This window comes from Trichechus manatus, unplaced genomic scaffold (assembly GCF_000243295.1).
Source record: "Trichechus manatus latirostris isolate Lorelei unplaced genomic scaffold, TriManLat1.0 scaffold00061, whole genome shotgun sequence".
Taxonomy (NCBI): domain Eukaryota; kingdom Metazoa; phylum Chordata; class Mammalia; order Sirenia; family Trichechidae; genus Trichechus; species Trichechus manatus.
The window spans coordinates 8,319,941-8,340,532 of record NW_004443997.1 but is presented as its reverse complement, the minus strand read 5'-3'; the positions used below and the strand labels follow the sequence as shown (position 1 = coordinate 8,340,532).

The window sequence follows — 20,592 nt, the reverse complement described above, 5'->3', positions numbered from 1 at the left end:
CTTGAGCTACTCTCAGGATTCTTTGTCTTTGGTTTTAGCAAGTGTGATTATGATATGCCTTGGTGATTTTCTTTTGGGGTCTATCCTACATGGGGTTCACTGAGCTTCTTGGATGGTCAGCTTTTCATCTTTCATGATATTGGGGAAGTTTTCTGTCAGCAATTCTTCAACGATCCTCTCTGCATTTTCTCTTTTCTCCCCCTGTCCTGGAACTCCAATCACTTGAAAATTTTTGCTTTTGATTGTATCCCACATAATTCTCAGGGTTTCTTCATTTTTCTTTGTTCTTTTTTCTGATTTTTCCTCAAACAGAGTTGTAGCCAAGTGTTTGTCTTCAATTTTGCTGATCCTATCTTCCATCGCTTCAAATCTGCTCCTCAGCCCTTCTATGACACTGTCCCTTTATGAAATCTTGTTTATCTTTTGGATTTCTAATTGTTGTTTTTGTACGATTTATAGTTGTGAATTTATTTTAGCATTTTGTTCCTGTATTATTTTCTTGAATTCTTCATTTTTTTTGCTTGTATTTTCCATGAATTTGTCTGCCTTTTCCATGAATTTGTCTATTTTTTCCTCATTTTTGTCTGTTTTTTGCTTCCACTCTTGGATAATTCTGAATATTAGAGATTTGAATTCCCTATCAGGAAATTCTAGTGCCTTTTCTTCTACCGGAAAGTCATCTGGTGTTTTATTTTGGACATCTACTGGAACCATCCTGTCTTGTTTTTGTAAATGTTTTGATATTGTCTGCTGTCTTTGGGGCATTCAGTGTTTATTTTCCTCATTCAGTGAGTGTAGATTTGTTTGTTTCGTCCTGATTTTTTGTTTTATTTGGTTATGCCTGAGCAGGCGGGCTGTGAATTCTTTGTTGTTTGCTCGTCTGTGGGCATGATACTTTTCACCTCCTTCTGCAATGGGCAGGGTCAGTCACTCAGGTATGGTACAGCAGGGCAGGTCCAGCTGAAGGGGAGTTTCTGGGATAGGTTTTTTGTGGCACGTACCAGGGCTGACAGTGCAGACCGGGAATCAGTGCAGGGCAGGTTCCAGTAGGCTGTGCCTGTGCTGCTTGGGAGTGTGATGTTCAGCACATAGTGCAGTTAGGCAGGAAGGAAGGGGTAGACTGTGATGTGTGGAGCTAAGATGGGTATGGGAATGATGAGAGAGAGGAGAGAGGAACAGGAGACAAAGACATAGACACAAACAAAAAAGAGTGCCAAGGGAGCTTGCTATTGGAGTGGAGAGATGAGAGACTGAGAAATGGAGAAAAACAAAAATGAAAAAAAAAAGAAAAAGGGTAAAAGAAAAACATAAATAAATCAAGAAACTAGAAATGAAGAAAGACAAAAAGGGAATAAGAGAGACAGGAAGACTAAACAAAGAAATGAAAAAAAAAAAAAAAACCCAAAAACAAACAAGAAGAAAGAAATGCCCCCAGGGATGTCCCTCTGCATCTGTGTAGAGTAAGGGACTAGCTTCCACGTGGTACTGCCTGGCTAGAAGGGGCTCCCAATCCAAGAAAAGAAAAAGAAAACAAACAAATCAAAACAGAACAAATCAGAGCAAACAAACAAACAAAAAAGCCCCGGGGTCCCACCAGCGTGGCGACACAGGCCGGGAAGCAGTTTCACAGTTGAGTGGTGTTTTGCAGCCTTTCAGAAAGAAGTAAAGATGCTGCACGGAGCCAGGTATATGAGAGAAAGGAGGGAGAGGTGGTGAGAGGTAAGGAAGAAATCTAAAGAAGCGGAAAAAAGCAACACCAGCAGCCAACAAATGGCACTCAGGGAGCTGGCCAGTGCAGGCGGGTGGAATCCAAGCTGTACCGGGGGGAAGCTCGTGCTTCCCGGCCAACAGACCGTGGCTGCAGGAAGCAGAGGAGGCTAAACCGGGGTGAAGAAGGGTGCGGGGTGGGAAATCCTATATGGTGGGTTACCAGTTGTTCTGTCTCCTGCTGGAAGCTCCGTGAACCTGCTTTCTTGTACCTCCTGTTCGCTGATCTCTGATAGAAGTCCAGGATGGCGGATCCATGCTGCGGTAGCTGATAGGGGACCTCTGCATGTATCTCTCCTCACGCTCCGTTCTTGGTTAGTTTCTTATTCCATTTGGTGCTTGGTTGAGTTCTTTATCTCTTCATTTGATGGTTAGGGTTTCAGGATTGGCATGTGACTGTTTGACTTAGTTTTTCTGATCTTTGCTGTGGAGGGATGGAGTGGTGCTTCTAACTATAGCGTCATGTTGCCCAGAAGTGATCCATAGGGTTTTCATTGGCTGATTTTGTAGACTGCCAGGCCTTTCTTCCTAGTCTTAGTTTGGAAGCTCTGCTGAAACCTGTTCAGCATCATAGCAGATGAGTTGTGGCTACACATGAGGCCCATTGGCTGGGAGTCAAACCTGGGTCTCCTGCATAGAAGGTGAGAATTCCACCACTGAACCACCAATGCCTCACTTTCTAATTTAGGGATGTAAAAAAGAGGAGTTACCAGGTCAGTAGGTGAAGATCTCACCAGAGAGAAAGTTGGAGTAACCGACTGGTCAGAGGTGTGGGAGGAAGGACAGTGCTCGGGAAAACATCACCAAACCTCTTTCTTATCAACTTGTACATCCCAACGAAAGGGAGGGGAAAGTGCCCCCTGAAAGAAGATGACGTACTGGATAAGAAAAGGAACAGGAAAGAAAACCAAGGGTCTCACTCTGGTAGATTATGAAAATGGACACAGATTTTCCCTCTCCTGCATCTTTGTTCTTGCAATGCGACATTGCAGATCCTCCCATCAAGAGGTACAGTCTGTTTCTCCACACCTGGAATCTAGGTGGGGTCCCTGGGTGGTGCAAATGGTTAACATGCTTGGCTTCTAACTGAAAAGTTGGAAGTCTGTGTCTACCCAGAGGCACCTTGGAAGAAAGGTCTGGCAATCTGCTTCTGAAAAATCAGCCAGTGGAAACCCTATGGATCTCAATTGTGATCCGACTCACACGGGTTGCCATGAGTCAGAGATGACTTGACAGCAACCAATGGAAAATCTAGGTTGACCATGTGGCTTGCTTTGGCCAATGGACACTAGCCAATATGACACCAGAAGAGGCTTGAAAAGCACTTGTGTGTTAGGACTTGATCTGCTGCTGTACTTGGAACTCTGAGACCACCATGGGAATGAGCCCGAGCTAGCCTGCTGGAGGATGAGAGGCCATGAAGGGGAGAGGACAGGCACCACAGCTGACAGTTTGCCAACCAGCAGACATGTGAGTGAGGGCACCCTGCTGAACTGGCACCTGACCGCAGACACATACATAAGCCCAGCTACTGAGCCTGGCTCAGAGCAGAACTGTCCACAGAATAGAGCGAAACCACCAAGTTTGGTGATAGTCTGTCACTCAGCAAAAGCTTACTGATAACACTCACATAACCAGAACAGCTCCACTCCTTAATATTACCGAGGCTGATTATTTGTGGGCTACCTCTGTCCTGTGCAGGGTTGAGAATTACCATTTTAACCCTGGTTTATGGAAGGCGAATGGCCCTCCCTAGATCTCCAGTCTTTTGCAAGCACTTATCATTCTACATGTGGGCTCTAGTCAACCCACCAACTGCAATATCAATGGTGAGAGAAAATAACACACCTTCTACGGATCACCCATTTGTCAGTTTGTCATACTGTGAGGGCTTGCTTATTGCTACGATGCTGAAAGCTATGCCACCAGTATTTCAAATACCAGAAGGGCTACCCATGATGAACAGGTTTCAGCAAAGCTTTTAGACTAAGCCAGACTAGGAAGAAAGGTCTAGTGGCCTACCTCCAAAAATTAGCCACTGAAAACCCTACAGATCACAATAAAATATCATCTAGGTTGGAAGGCACTCAAAATACACAGTAGCGACAACAATGGACTTGAGCATACATGGTGTAGAACCAGACAACATTCAGTTCCACTGTGCATGGGGTCTCCATGAGTCAGAGCCAACAGCAGCTAACAACAACAACTGATCACCTAGATCATCTGAATGGACTCAAAGAGGCTTTGTGTCAATAGAGAACTGATCAAAGGCACACCAACCCTTCCCTGAGTCCACAGCTCCTGCTATCACACCTGCCAAGATACGAGTCTTGTGTATTTGGGATCTTACTACTTGAGTATGGGAAGGAGGGAGCTCCTAATTGACCCTTGACATCATAAGCCATACTAAGAACATCACTGTTGTGGCGAATCTCAATCCAACAGGGGGAGCAAATGCCAGCGTTTAAAAATGGCCAAAGGATTGTTTTTCAACTATTCAACTGAAAGCAAAGGTATTTATGTTTTCAACACCCCACGTCACTGGGTGAGGTTAGAGAGAGCGATTCCAAGAAAGTCACTGTTATCTGACCTTTTTTAATGTCAGTTCTCTGCTAAAGACCTCTTCTGTGCAACCTTAGGCCACGGATCCTGGCTATTCATAACAACAATGGTAAATTCTTGCAAATGTGCTCAGAAACTTTAAAGAAAGCCAGGATAATATTCACCAGAATCTTAGCCTGGGGGTCAACCAACTATGGCCCAAAGGACAAATCTGGCCCGCCGCCTGTCTCTGTAAATAAAGTTTTATTGGCATACACAGCCACGCTAATTTGTTTATATATGTTTACGGCTGTTTTTGTGCAACAACAGTGGAGTTGAGCAGTTACAACAAAGGCCATATGGTTCACAAAGCTGAAAATATTTACCATTAGGCCTGTTTTAGAAAAAATTTGCCGACCCTTGATTTAGTCGAATCCACTCAGTTCTACATATGGAGAGCATGAGTCTCAAAGGTGTTGTTACACAAATGCTTGGAACAGAGAGGGAATGAGAGCCAGCTTTTCTCACTCCCCATTTAATGCTCTCTCCAAGGCACTGTTAGGCTAAAGAGTTTTAGCATCGAAAGTATTTTCTGGAATCGTAAATCTCAAAGTCATCTAAGCTGGTGAATGGTAAAGCTCTTTTAGCCAGAGTGCTCAATTAACCAGAACTCTCATTTTCCAGCTATGCCAGAAGCACATCTTTGTGAATTCATGCGTGGGGAGCCCAGCAGGGTTCCCCAGCCCTACCCAGGTGGGACTGACCTGGTGATGATGGCCAGGTGGGGCGGGCTCATGCAGGCGCCCATGAAGAGGACCACGTTCTCATGCCGCGTCTGCCTGTAGGCCATCACCTCCCGCTTGAAGGCCTTCAGCTGGTCCTCGTTGTCCCTCTCAATGTCTATCAGCCGGATGGCCACCTCGCCATGCCAGCGGCCGTGGTACACCTGCCCGAAGCGGCCCTTTCCGATGAGCTCACCGATCTCCAGCTGCTCGAAGGGAATGTCCCACTCCTGAAGGAAGATGCTGGTCTGGCTGGCCTTGCGCGGGAAGCTCCGGGCTGAGAGGAGGGACAGGTTCATCTCCTCAAAGTCATCCTCGGACTCCTCGGCCTCATCGTGGCCCTCTTCATTCTGTGCCCAGAGAGGGAGAGGTCAGAGCTACTCCTGCCACTGCCCAGCCTTGCCACGAGGTCCTGCTGGGGGCCCTGTGCGTGAGTGGGTCTGAACACGTCTCTCTGTGCGTGTCCGGCTGGTGTGCACGTGCTCACTTTTTCCCTCGGGTAGCTCTTGTCTAGAATCATACAGTGAAGGAGCTAAAAGGGGCATCATTATAGCCCAACTCTCCTATGCCTGATGAGGGGGAAACAGAGGCTCAGAAAGGAGAAGTGCTAGAGGGACCACTCACTCTGGTTTGCTAGGACTGTCCCAGTTTTAGCACTGGAATGCCCACATTCCAGGAAAAGCCCTCAGACCCAGGTAAACCGGGTGGGTGGGTCACCTAGGAAGTACCTTGTTCTAGGTCCCACAGCCAGGAAGAGGTAGGATTAAAATTTAGGTCTCTCCGCTCTTAATATCTGATGCCCTTCCTATTCAACTCCACTGTTTTGACTTGCCTGTTGATGTGCATGTGATAAAGATTAAAACAAAACAAAACCAGTTGTCGGCCAGTCAATTCCAACTCATAGCAACCCTACGTGTATCAGAGTTGAACTGTGCTCCACAGAGTTTTTAAAGGCTGGTTTTTCAGAAGGAGATCACCAGGCTTTGCCTCCGTGGTGCCTTTGGGTGGACTCAAACCTCCAACCTTATAGTTAGTAGGGAGCAAGTTAACCATTTGTGCCACCCAGGGACTCCGTGATAAAGATCACAGGCTAAAATACAGGAACAGCACGTATCTGCATACAACATATCACCGTCCTCAATAGAAAGTGCCTTTGCCTCCCCCAAGGAATTTGAACTGATGAGTCAGAAACTGGAAGAGGCCAGGGTCCTGCAGCAGCACTTGCTAGTGCAGCCAGGGAGCGCAGGAGACCTTAGGGTGTGAGGTTAACATTGCTGTTAGCTGCCATTCAGTTGGCCCCGACTCATGGTGACCCCACGCACAATGGACCGAAACGCTGCCCGGTCCTGCACCATTCCCCTGACTGGTTGCGGATTGAACCTTTGCGATCCATAGGGTTTTCATTGGCTGATTTTTGAAGTACATCGCCAGGTCTTTCTTCCCAGTCCATCTTAGTGTGGAAGCCCTGCTGAGACCTTATTCAGCAACACAGCAACACGCGAGCCTCCACTAACAGACGGGAGGTGGCCACGCTGCAGGTGCACTGGCCGAGAATCAAACCCAGGCCTGCCACACGGAAGGTGAGAATTCTACCACTGAACCGCTGATGTCCCCATGTGACGTTAATAGAATGGGCTTCACAGGCAGGCCAGAACCTGAATCTGGCCTCTGTGTGACCTTGGACAAGGCACTTCACTTCTCTGAGCCTCCCTTTCTTCGTGGTAAAGTAGGGGTGATAAAAGCTGCCTCGGGGGGTGGTGTGAGGTTTTAAATGACAATAAGGCTTAGACGGTTTTTTGTATATACCTGACCACCTGTATCAACCCCCCCACCCCCATACCTGAGAAAATTCAGAATCCTGGGTCCACTCAGACCTACTGAGTCTAACTCTCAGCAGGTGAGGGCCTGGAATCTGCATGTTTAACATACACGCCCAGGTGATTCAGGCACACTTAGATGTGACAACCAGTATAGTGAAGCCCTCAAGGGACCCACCTTCCCAGCATGGTATCTGGGGTTGCCGGGGGCAGGAGTGCCCTGCCTCTTGGATTCTTCGGCTGGAGTGTGGGAGCAGCAGGTGACCAAGCCAGTGAGGACGCTCAGAGGCTCCGGGGCCCGCCGAGGCAGCCCTGAGAAGGTGGCCTCTTGAGTGCTGCAGGTCTACCTGACCCAAAACACCTGAGCAAGGTAGCCCCGCCCACACACTCAGAAGCAAGGACACAGAAAACCCTGGCTTCCCCCCAGAATCACTTCCAAACAGCGCATAGTTCCAGAAAAGGCCATGATTTTCTCTGGAAACTCTTACTCTATTCCTTCCAGCCTGGGACATACTGGCAGAGCCGAGAGGTCAGAACACTTCATTTGTCTGCTCTGACAGGTGGGAAGAAGCCCCAGACCATTCTCAATCCTCTGCCAAGCCTGGCGTCCCCGAGATCCCCACCTCCCCGCATTATTTTTTCAGAGGCAGTAGGGCACAACCTCTTCAGTAGTTATCCAGCTCTGAGCTGATTTTTCAACTAAGAATGCAAATCTCTTCCCAGGTTCCACACAACTTGCTTTTCCGTGATGCACGCCGTATAACGGCCCATTAGGCTTGGTGCCGGGAGGGGCTGGCACTTGTTAATTGTCCCTGAGTTAGAACATCCATCAAACAGGGCCTCCGCATGCCCCCACCCGCCCCAAGCCCTCTGCGTCATTAAAGACATCAAATGGCTTTGCTACATTCTGGGTAGCCCCTGGAAAAAGTTACTTCACCGTTCTCACTTTCTTACCTCTGAGGTCGGCTCCACTTCAATTTGAAGTAATGGATTTCCTTCCAAGCTTTAAAGAAAGAAAAACAAATGTGACCCCTAGGTGAGAAGATAGGGCCATGCATTGAGTTTATCCAGGGATGGAGAATTCCAAAATACAAAGTTCTCACCACCAGGCCCTTACCTCACATTTCACGCCAATGCCACATGTCTGCACTAATCCACAACCTCGCCATAAAGAAGCAGTGCGCAAGGACATTGTTTTCAACAGATTTTCTGGGCTGCTCGGGACTCATTTTTCAGTATTGCTTTGGTTCCCACCAATGCAGAAGCTTCCTTATAAACTGGCCTACACGCCTCAGGGAGAAGAGGTGTTTGCTAAGAGAGAATGCATCAGATCTACTAAGGTTGATTCAGAGTCAGAATCTTTTGGAAGGATTTTAGCGTTCATTTGTTTGTCTGCTGATTCGTTCATTCATTCATTCGACTAGAATTACATTCCAGGAACAGTGCTAGGTCCTCAGAGGGATACAGAGGTGAAACCAGCATGGCTCCTGACCATAAGCAAACACATTACTACTGAAGGAACTAAAGCAAGTATTTAGATATTGTGCACAGAGGGTAAAAGTGACAAGGGCCAAAAGTCAGGTATGGATGAATGGAGCATGGTGGAAATTCCAAGGAGAGAAGAATCACTGGATATATTTGGAAAGTTCACAGTGTTTGAGTTGGACCTTGCCATCGCATTGCATCAGGATCTGTGGAATGAGAATGAAGAAGAAAGCTGAAGTGAGGCTGTACTGCACTAGGAGATCCAGGAGTGTGTGTGTGTATGTGTGTGCACGCATGTAGTAGTTAGACATGTCTAAATACGTCCGCTTGCTGAGTATGGGTGCTGGGGGAACTCACCGTGTCTGTGTGTGTGAGTACCAAGAACACACCAAGCACTGTGTGGATATTATGGGCTGTGTTCTGTGTAGGGACTCTCCTGTGTGTGTATGAGTCAGGGGTACATACTGAGAGTACTGGGGAACATACTGTATGTTGGTGATGTGATTGGGTATGTATTGGGGTGCAAGGGGAGTGCCGGAGTACGTGGCATGTGATGGGGATGTGGGGCACAGTGTGTGTTAGAGGTGTGTTTTGGGGGTGTTTTTAGAGTAGAGGATGTGTGCATGTCTGCAGGGTGTAGTGGGGAGAAAGTAACTGGGCTGCTGAAGGCACAGAAGAGTTGGAATTGGTGGGAGGAGGAAATCCCAGTGAATATCATGCTGCCTTTTCTATTTCCCCAGCGGGAGCTTAGCAGAGTCCCCTTGACTCCCTCATCTTGAGGACCTCCCCTATTCTGGGTCTCAGACCCCAGGATGCTGCAGACCTTGCAGACAGAGACTTGTTGAAGGGGCTCCTGGTAAAGCGGAGTCTAAAAGGCCACACAGACTAAAAGGAGGGGCAAGAAGTGTGAGTCACAAAGTGGCATTTGCCATCATATTAACCAATTATTTATAGTCCAGGCTACAGGACAGAGCGAAACTGCACAGTGACAGCTGATGTGTTGGGGACTTGACACACTGGGGGAGACTCGGGCGGGAAGGGCAGCTGGAGTCCCTCCTCGCACGTGACAACAAGACAAGCCATCCTCTCTGCATCACGGCAGGATTACAGCAGCCAGGGTGATTAAATTATTTCCCTTCTGCAAAGAGTTCGTTCCCATCACTCCATGCACATTTAAGCAGATCGCAGGCGGCTATTGACTCTGCTTTTCTCTGGCGCTCCCGGACTGTCAGTTAATGACCTGGAGTTCATCTTGCACAAATTGTGAAATTGGTTTATGTGCAGCAGAGAAATGATCCTGAGCTAGATGTCAGCACAATGTGCCCCAGCAAATTGCTGCTGCTTTGATTTCAGAGACGTACCATTTGGGGCTTTAACAAAATCGATAATATGGGTCAGAAGTTAGAGGAGGCAGAAGGAAAAACCAAGTAGGCAAAAAGGCGAGTTGGGAAACCAAACAAATTGAAATTAGGTCCCTAGTCTGCTCCAGACTTTGGTCACAACCAAAGAAGCTAAGTTGAGAAAGGTGATTTCACACCAACCTTGCATAAGCAATAGACCACCTGGAAAGCAAGCCTGTATCCTAAAGATGCTACACATAAAGATGTTCTTTGCAGTGTTGTTTATAAGAGTAAAATAGGGGAAGTATGTAAGATCCAGCAATAAGTAAATGGTAAAGGATATTATTCTGTACCAATATGATGTTTTACAGTCATTAAACACAATGTTTATCAACAGTCTGGAATAATGTGGAAAATGAAATTTTATAACATTAAGGGTAAAAAAGCAGAATAGAAACTGCATAAACTGTGGATCGCAACTATGTAAAATACGAACAGAATGAACACACATCAAGATGCTAACTGGTGGGACTATGAATGATTATTTTCCCTTGCTTTTTTAAATAGAATATTCTAAAATTTCTAAAATGAGCTTAATAATTTTTATAATAGTACAACAAGGGGTCAGTAAACTTTTCCTATAAAAGGCCAGATAGCAAATACTTTCAGCTTTGCAGGCCATATGGCCACTGTTGCCAACTACTCAACTCTGCTACTGTAGCGTAAAAGCAGCCACAGACAATATGTAAACAAATGTGCGTGGCTGTGTGCCAATAAAACTTTATTTCTAAACAGGCAGCGGGCTGGATTTGTCACATGGGTTGTAGTTTTCCAATCCTTGATATAAAGTTAAATTATATTTTTTAAAAGGAGGGGAGTGACTTTGAATCACTGCCCTTCCTTTAAGCTCTAGTTATCACCCAGGGAAAGTTGTCTTTCTGATCATAGGAGGGCCTAGAGGTCCGAAGAAAATGGTCTGGCCCTGGAAATCACATGGCAGGTCCAAGGAACACAGGCAGAGCTGATTCATGGTGGTCAGTGTTGCTTCTCGGCCCCTGTGTCTCAGCTTGTGTCTCACTCTCTCTGCCCCTGTCACTCCCCTGGCCTCTCTGTCCTTCTTGTACTTCTCCCCCAGCCCCTCCCCATCCCCTCAATTTCAGGAAGAGGAAGAAAGAATCTAGGAATACTGAGCCAACTAAAGGGCTCCTGGCAGGAGGAAGGAGCTCTCTGTTCCACTTACATTGGATTCGAGGTCACCGGATGCAGGATGACCTGGGGCGCCCGGGTTGGTGTCTCTGGCACTGGCACCACATCTGAAAACCAGAGATTGGACAGTGAGAAACCAAACGTGGAGGCCACACCACCCCAAAAGCCTGATTCCTGGGAGATGCTGGCAATCAGTAACTTTCACCTGAATGGTGGGTCCTTGGAGCTGGCCAATCCCCTTTCTTCCTTCATCGACCACCTAGACTTTATCTTTTCAGATGCACCAGTTCCAGATGATATTCTGCATGAAGTTCCCCACCACTGACTAAGGGACTGCCAGAACCCCCAAGGTTCTGACTGGATCCATCTGGTCAGCTATGAATCCTCCTCCCTCCTGAGTTCTCTTTGGGATGATGAGGTTGCTCAGTTTAATGTCTCTCAGTACCCAACTCAAGCCCCTCTGGTCTTCTCTCCCCTCCCGCACGGCTCTGGACCCCTCCTTATCTTGCCTGTCCTTCCCCTGCAGACCACCGTCTCAAGGCTTTTCCATTGTGCCCTAGGGACCTCCCGCCCTTTCATTCTCGATTTCCACATCCAGTCACTGTCCTGGGTCGGGGGACTCCACTAACACCCTCTTTGACCTCGTCCACTCCAACAACATTCCCCTCCACTCTCTTCCAGCAACTCCTGCACTTCAGCCCAGCTTGCTGAGAAGAGGCTGTTTCCGGCTCGCACAACTCACCTGGGAAGATGAACTGCTGCTTGTATTTGTAGTAGTGGGATGCTTGCAAAAGAAAGAAAACACCAAATGAGTGTCGCCCAGGAGCTCTCCCTCCAGGTGCCAAAATGGGCTCCCACAGTGACCATGTGGTCATTCTCTGTTCAACACTAGGGGATTTCATAAATCTGCAGACACTCCAAATTATGAGGGACCAGGGACTGAGAACAAAGGTAAAGATGCCGGAGCCCTAAACACTGAGGCCAACTCTCCTATTTGATACCTCATCCTTCCTGAAAACAGAGCATCCCAACTCAGAGAGTCATCCTGAGTTCCTGTCCCACAGCCCATCTAAGGACCCATCTCTGGGTTGCCACCAAGACTCCAGCTGCAAACTTTCTGGAACAAACAAGCCTTATGCTTATTTGTTAACCTATCAGTGTACTCAACGAGTGTTTATTGAGTGGCTATTGTCACATGAGGTCACTATGAGTCAAGACTGACTCAACAGCACCTAACAACAACAACTATGTGTCAGGCGCTTGGCATGGCACTGGCGATACAATGATGAACCAGACAGTTCTCCCTTTGCCCTTGTGGACCTTGCGGTATAGTTGGGAATAGGGGAGGATTAATCAGTAAGCAAGGTACGCACGGGCTTACGGGAAGCAAGGTATGCATGGGCTTAATCGTGTTTACCTGCTAATCTGTAGTGCATCATTTCACGAAGGTTTCACCACGTCAAAGATGCAGCGAAAAACAGGGGAAACTGTGCACTACAGACTAGTAAGTAGGTGCAAGTAAGCCCGTGTGGATCTTGCTTATTGGGTAAACCATCCCTGGTAGGGAAGACAGTCGGTAAACAAGCATGCCATTACCAATCATGGTAAATACTATGGGTAAATGAACAACTTGAAAGAGAGAATTGTGGTAGAATCTCATCACATAGAGTAGTCAGGAATTATTCACCGCTGCATGATACCCTATTTGATCCTTGGGTAACCGTTCTATTTGACTCAAAGTGATTTAAGGAGATTCTACTGTGTCATAAGAGAGCCCTGCTGGTGCAGTGATTAAGTTATCGGCTGCTTCTATAAAGATTACAGCCTTGGAAACCCTGCGGGGCAGTTCTACTCTGTCCTATGGGTTTGCTATGAGTTGGAATCGACTCGACAGCAATGGGTTTTTTTTAATTTTTTTTTTTTTTTTGGTTTGGTACTACATTGTAGGAGTCCCTGGGTGACAAACAGTTAACATGCTTGGCTGTTAACCAAAAGGCTGAAGGCTCAAGTCTACCCAGGGGCACCTTGGAAAAATGGCCTGGTGATCTATTTACAAAAAAAAAAGCCAATGAAAATCCTATAGAGCACAGTTCTACTCTGACACACAGTGGGTTGCCATGAGTTGGAACTGACTCAAGGGAATCTAGTGGCTTTACTATGTCACAGACTTTGGGGATAGAAAGATGCATAAACTACTATTCTGCCCTCCAGAGGCTCAGAGTTAAGGGGTAGCTCCACGGGGCATCGTTACCTAGGATGTAGATGGCCAGGCAGGAAGACCCTCCTTAAAGGACTGAATGCCTTCCTCATCCACAGAGTGGGTGGAAGGTGAGCTCTCCACGCATGAGCTGATGCCAGGGGTCTAAACAAGAGGATGTGAAAAAAGACCCAGGCCCTGGTTTCCCAAGCCCGCCAATATTTTAAAATATCTACCTGTGGTCAAAGTATAGATGCATAAAATCTTTAGGGAGGGCAATCTCATGACATGTATCAAGAGGAGCCTTAAAAATGTACTTATGCTCTGGCCCAGCACTTAACCCTTTTTGCTCTCTACAAATTTATTATAAAGAAATAATCAGATACACACAGATGTATGAACAAGGATGTTCAGCACAGTATTATGTATAATGGTAAACACAGAAAATTACTTAAACAAACAGAGAAATTTTTCAATATCCCTAGAGGGGATTACGAAGTATTAGCCCAACGGGTTTGAGCCTGGGGCCAAGAAGCTGAGCATATGAAGCTGAATCCCTGCTCTGCCTCTGGCAACTTGTGAAAATCTGGAGCTAGTAACTTAACCTCTCCAAGTCTCAGTTTCCACATGTGTAAAATGGAGATAAGAATAGATCCCTTCCTTGTAGGGGGTCCTGGTGGCGCAGTGGTTAACAGCTCGGCTGCTAACCAAAAAGTTGGCAGTTCATATCCACCAGCTGCTCCTTGGAAACCCTATGCGGCAGTTCTACTCTGTCCTATACGGTCGCTATGAGTCAGAATCCATTCCACGGCAACGGGTTCTTCTTGTAGGGCTGGGATCATCATTGCGTGAGGTAAGGATGCGATGCGTAGTGGGTGCTGGGTAGGTATTAGCTGTGATGAATTAGCAAAATCCTTTCTAAAACCAGCTGCTGTCCAGTCAATTCTGACTCATGGCGACCCCATGTATGTCAGAGTAAAACTGTGCTCCATAGGGTTTTCAGTGGCTGATTTTCCCGAAGGCACTTCTAGGCAGAGTCAAACCTCCAACCTTTTGGTTAGCAGCTGAGCACATTAACATTCTGTACCATCGAGGGACTCCATTGTCTTTCTAGGCTCTTAATTAATAGACAAGAATGACTTATAATTTAAGAGACAATTGGATAGTTCAAGTGCGAAGTCATTTGCTTTGGGAAAACAGACTGACGGCTCCCCTTGAAGTTGGCGTTGGTTTCTAAGCTCCTTCAGGACAGACAGCAAGTTCCAGTATCCTGGGATCCCAAGCACCTGGTTCTGGCTCATGTGGGTGTTCAAAGCCTGTTTGTTGAATTAATCGACTCTCTTTCATAACTAAAACAGCAGAAACTTTTCAATTAGTCCAATTCCAAATTATCCCAAATAGATGGAGTTTACATTGGTGCATTTTTGATTCTGGAAAACGGGAGGGAAGCGGGGGTGGTCTAGGATGGGAAGCAACTTATCCCAGGTCACAGAGCACAGGTTTAAAAGAAAATCAACCTCCATGATTGCAGGGGCCTTTTTCTGTTAGGTAACCTCGGTTTATCATTACACACAGCCATGTTGTTCATCAACTAGGGGCTAAAATTAACAAAGAAAAACTACCCAGGGGTTATCAACAGGCTTAGCTGCTCTCTTCCCTCCCCAGCTCCAGCTGTGACGGGGGATTCCACATCAGCGGAAAAGGATAGCTGGTCATTCCACTTTTTAAGAAGGAGGGGTTGGGCATCTGAGAATGAATAGGTGTCAGGCAATAGGACGCTGCAAAGGCCTCCGTGCGCAGAGCCAGCGGCCTCCTCGCCTCCTCCTCGGTGAGCTCCTTCCTGATGACTGAAAGGGAAACAAGTGGCTGGGAGGGGGCAGGGTGAAACTGTGAGCGCTGTTCTTCTGCTAACACTGGGCACCAGCAAGAACAACTCCAAGGGGCAGCTGAGGAACCCAAGTAGGTGCTCGGGAGAGCTGGGTGGCTCCTGGCTCTCTGGCATCTAAGAGGACTCGGCGACTGGGAGGTTTCAGGTGACTCAGAGAGCGGAGAGGCAACTCTGAAGCACTTCCACTCTTGCAGGCCCACTCCCACCTCAAGGCCCCTGCCCATGGCAGCCAGGGTGGTCTTCAGGAAGGAATATGATCAAGGCAGCTCCTGCCTGAACCTTTCCATTGCTTCCTATTGTGTCTTAAATAAAATCAAAAGTCCTGCCACGCCTGACAAGGCCCTCTGTGGCCTCATCCCCTGGGTCTGTACAGCCTGGTTTGTGACACTGCCCTTTGTTTACAGCACTCAGACCACGGGGGACATCTTTTGGTTCCTTCAATGGCCCAAATTCATACCTGTGCCGGGGCCTTTGCACATGATCCTTCCTCTGCCTGGATAACTCCTCCTTCAGAACTCAGTGTCTCTGACCCCTCAACCTACACTTGTTCTCCTCTTGAATTCATTTATAGCACTGTTTGTGTTTATCACAATTTATAGTGCTATTTTCATGTGTATGTTTAATTGGTAAACACCTGAGTATCCCACTAAGCTATTAACTTCATGAGAACAGGGATGGCAATAGGCAAAGATGTCCACGTTCTAATGCCTGGAAATTGTCAAGTTACTTTGCATGGTGAAAGGGACTTTGCAGATGTGATTGCCGTATTTTATGCACATAACGTGTGTTATACATTTTTGCCATCCGCGTAACCCCCTCATGCATTATTTTCCTAGGTGCACTATGCGCGTTAAATGTGTAGGCGCGTTATTTGTGGGAAATACAGTAAATTAGGGATCTTGGAATGGGGGGATTATCCTGAATTATCTGGTAGGCACCATGTAATCACAAGGGTCCTTATGAGAGAGAGACAGGAAGGTCAGAGTCAGAAAGACAGAGATTTGAATATGCTACACTGCTGGCCTTGAAGATGGAGGAAGGGGTCACAAGCCAAGGAATGTAGGCAGCTTCTAGAGGCTGGAAAAGGCAAAGAAGCAGATTCTCTCCTCCAGCTGCCCTGCTGACACCTTGATTTTACCCAAGTGGAATTCTCGGACTTCTGACCTCCACAACTAGAAGACAATACGTTACTGTTGTTTTAAGCCACCAAGTTTGCGGTAATTTGTTAGAACAGCTATAAGAAACTCAAACGGAGGCCATGTCTGGTTTGCCCACCACGCCACATCTCGTGCCTAGTACAGTACCTGGCACAGAGAAGATGCTCAATAAATATTTGTTAATGCAACAAATGGATGAATGCAGCCTGAGGGCCAAGAAGACAACGTGAAGAGAAAAACTGCAGCCCAGGGCAGTGCATAAACTGGAAGTCACTCAGTCACTCATTCATTTGTTCATCCAACATTTATCTAGTACCTTCCATAAAAGAAAAAGGAGTCCCTGGGTAGCATAGCGGCTAAGCACTCAGCTGCTAACCTAAAGGTCAGCAGGTCAAACCCAACAGCGGCTTTGTGGGAGAAAAGACCTGGCCATCTGCTCCTGTAAAGATTACAGCCTAGGAAACCCTATGGGGCAGTTCTACTCTGTCTCATAGGGTTGCTAAGAGTCGGACTTGACAGCAATGGGTTTTTTCTGTAACAGACAATGTGTTGGGGTTTAGGAGTAGAGTAGTGAATGAAGCAGACATGTTTCTTGGTCTCATGCAGCTGATACACCAACAAAGAAGTAAATTTACAAGATCCTATCAGGGAGTGATGAGCACTGTGCTGAATATAAAAGAGGGAACCAGGCAGAGTGATGAGGGGAAGAGCTTCTGAAAGGAAAGCAACATTCTCATGAGCCTGGTGGCCCAGCCCAAGTGAGATCTCAGGAATCCCACAATCTCCACCAAAGGCAGATTCTGCCTCCTCGTTTCTCTCTATGGGACATTAGAATCTGCCATTTCCTGGAATGTGGATGCATGTCTGTGTGTGGGGGAAGTGGCTGTTTGTTGCTGGGTGCCACTGAGTTGATTTTTGACTCATTGTGACCCTGTGTGACAGAGTAGAACTGCCCCATAGGGTTTTCTAGGCTGTAGCCTTTATGGAAGTGGATCGCCAGATTTTTTGCCACGGAGTGGGTGGGTAGGTTCCAACCATTAATCTTTTGGTTAGCAGCCAAAAGATAGTGCTAGGTAGCTCCAAAAAAAGAAGATATTTGAACACCACCGTCTCAGAAATCCACCAAACAATCTCTGAGAAAACGCTTTCGTGTATCTTGCCACAGCAGATGTCACAATAACCTCTCATCATTAGCCCCATTTTACAGATGAGAAACTGAGACCTAAACAGAGTCACTGCCCTGCTCAAGCCCACAGAGCTAGGAAGGGGCAAAGCTGAGGTCTGTCTGTCCACCGAGTATGCCTAACAAGCCACCCTCATCTGCACCATGTGTAACATGGCACCAGGACTCAGAAGACAAGGGCAGAGAACAAGGAGGTCGAGTGACTGCAAGAGCAGAATCACCAAAACTGCCAAGCTACACACGCCACACTTTGTTTTCTAACTAAAAACTCTCTCTTCACATGTCCTGAGGTTAACAGATAAGCCGAACACAGCCGTTAACCCCACAGTCCCTTTTAGATAAAAATCATCTAGCTTAATGAAGGCCGGGGACATTGTTATGCCTTGGTGTTAACTTCAACAGTTTCAGAAAACTCAGCATCTGGCAGAGAACCATAGCCAAAGGTCCATTTCCCATCAACTGAGCCTCTCCGTCATGAGCATAATGGCTATAACTAGGTCCTTGTAGGAACAGGACAGGTACTTGTCACCCTGGACAACTTCCCTGAAGGCTGCCTACAGACAGGGGTATGGTCTGACTGGAATTCAAGTAGCTCCTATTTTGTTTTCCATTTCAGCACTGCATTTTATAATGATTATTCAATTATAAAACTGATGCATATTCATCATTATCATACATGTCACACCCGAAAAACCAAACCCGTTGTCGCTGAGTCAATTCCGGCTCATAGCGACCTGTATGACAGTAGAACTGCCCATAGGGTTTCTGAGGAGCCGCTGGTGGATTCAAACTGCTGATCTTTTGGTTAGGAGCCAAGCTCTTAATCACTGCGCCACCAGGGCTCCAATAAAACATTATAGAAGGGTATAAAATAAAACCCTTCTCCTTACAAGCAGCCACCATGAAGTTCTTTCTTCCAGATGTTTTGGTGCATTGCTATGGATTTGAACCGTGCCTACCCCCTGCCCCTCAAAGTATGTACTGAAATCCACTCATCAGCAACAGGTTTTTGGTTATCCTGTGAATGTGATCCTCTTTGGAAATAGGGTCTTCTTTGTTATGCTAATGAGGCCATGCTGGAGTAAAACCCAGAAACCAAACCCGCTGTCATTGAGTCGATTCCGACTCATAGCAACCCTATAGGACAGAGTAGAACTACCTTATAGGGTTTCCAAGGAGTGGTTGGTGGATTCAAACTCCTGACCTTTTGGTCAGCAGCTGAGCTCTTAACCAGTGTGCACCAGGGACCTAATAACTTCTAAGTTATAAAAAGAGCAGAACAGACACAGAGACACACACACGGGGGAAGACAGATGCCAAGGAACAGTAAGAAATGCCAAGGATTGCTGGCAGACATCAGAAACTAGGAGAGAGGATCACAGAAAGGTTCTACGTGGTCAACAGAAACCCTGATTTGGTCTTTTCACCTTCAGAACTGTGAGAAAATAAATTTCTGTTCTGTAAAGCCACCTGCTTATGGTATTTCTGTTATAGCAGCTCTGGGTAACTAAGGCATGCATATACAAATACATATATACACACATACAATACACATATATAAACAGACATAATTCTTTTATAATAAATAGGAATGCTATTATACTTATTGCTCCGCAAGTCACTAATAGGCCACTTTATGGACATCTTTCTATGTTAGGATATGTACACAGAGCTACGTCATTCTTTTAAAGGGTGGCAGAGTGTTTGGTTATACTGATTTTATATTTATTTATAAATATAAAGCTGCTTTACATTCCAATATATTCAATCATTCCCCTCTTGATGGGCATTAAAGTTGATTTCAATTTTTCACTGGGCAATGAAATCCTTACATACAGATCCCAGGGCCCTTGTGCAAGACTTTCTGTATAAAAACTTCTAGAACTGGGATTGCTGGTCAAGGAAATGTACATTTAGAACTTTAACAGATAATGCCAAATCACCCTCCAGAAAAGTGTACTCAATCCATACTCCCAGCACTAGGGTACATGGAATTTCATCTTTATTTCCACAATTCTGTCTATGCCCATATTATTTGGCAGTGATGACGAGAAATGCCAAAAATGATAGCCACTGTAAATTTTTTATCATTGTGTTTATATGATAATAATGAAAATTAAAAAAAAAAAAAAAAGCTTCTGTTAGTCAACTCTGATTCATGGTGACCCCGTGTGTGTCAGAGTAGAACTGTGCTACATAGGGTTTTCAATGGCTGATTTTTCAGAAGTAGACAGTCAGGCCTTTCTTCCAAGGTGCCCCTGGTTGAACTTGAACTTCCAGCCTTTGGGTTAGCAGCTGAGTGCCTTAACCATTTGCACCATCCAGGGACTCCAATCATGAACATAGCTTACATTTCCAGGTAGTTCCTGGCTTATAATGGGGTTCCATTGCAACGACTCTGTTGTAAATCTGTTCTGACATAAGTCAAACACTTTTTTTTTTTTTTAGTTTTTATTACTGCCTGCTGTACAGCAGTGTTTTGAATGGTAAATCACAACATTAAACATCTGCAAGTGAATGTCTAAGAATGATAACATCATCAAATTATGTGCTGCAACACTGTATGGAGTACATATTACTAACAATAAGATGTACAAAACAAAAACAAAAAACGATTGTAAGTGCAGTTTGTAGTAACTCGAATATGTCGTAAGTCGGGGACTACCTATACTGAGATCTTCCATGAGACAGGCACTCTGCGGAGCTTTGCACAGGGATTATGACATTTAATCTTTCAAAGACTCCATAGAGTGGTGTTATGATTTTATCCTCATTTTACAGATGAGGAAATTGAGGCACAGGGAGATAAATAATTTGCCCCAAATCATGCAGATGTTAAATGGCAGAGCTGGCATTTGAACTCAAGGGGTCTGGCTCCAGAATCCACACTCTTAACTTCTGTGTTAACTGTCTCTCTTGTGCCTTCCCCTAAAGAACGCCTGAGCCCACTTCCCCAAAAAGGCCAGGACACTGTCATGACATGTCACAGAATAGGTAAGGATCAGCTTACAGGTTAGCACAGCAAATCAGGAAGGACCCCTCGTTGGGAACCCTAACTGAGGGAACAAAGGAGCTAAGGGATACAGCAATCACCCCCTGGTCGGTTGGGTCTCTTGTCCACGGATCTGGCAGGTTCTTATAGTGATAAGAAGAACCATGGCGCTCCCATGCACGGCTCTCCATTACAAGGATTCTTTCCCAGCTGCTGGCCCATAAACAAGCAACG

At 46.2% G+C, this 20,592-nt stretch overlaps 1 protein-coding gene across 1 annotated transcript in view; it reads right to left on the bottom strand.

Moving 5' to 3' along the window:
* Positions 1–20,592, bottom strand: part of KSR2 (kinase suppressor of ras 2) — a 405,360-nt gene that overhangs the window by 61,017 nt on the left and 323,751 nt on the right. The window contains exons 12-15 of the mRNA XM_004379037.1: positions 11,684–11,725; positions 10,976–11,048; positions 7,865–7,913; positions 5,076–5,443 (exon numbers count right to left, since the gene is read on the bottom strand). Coding sequence (XP_004379094.1) covers positions 5,076–5,443; positions 7,865–7,913; positions 10,976–11,048; positions 11,684–11,725 — 532 coding nt within the window. The remainder of the gene's footprint in view (positions 1–5,075; positions 5,444–7,864; positions 7,914–10,975; positions 11,049–11,683; positions 11,726–20,592) is intronic.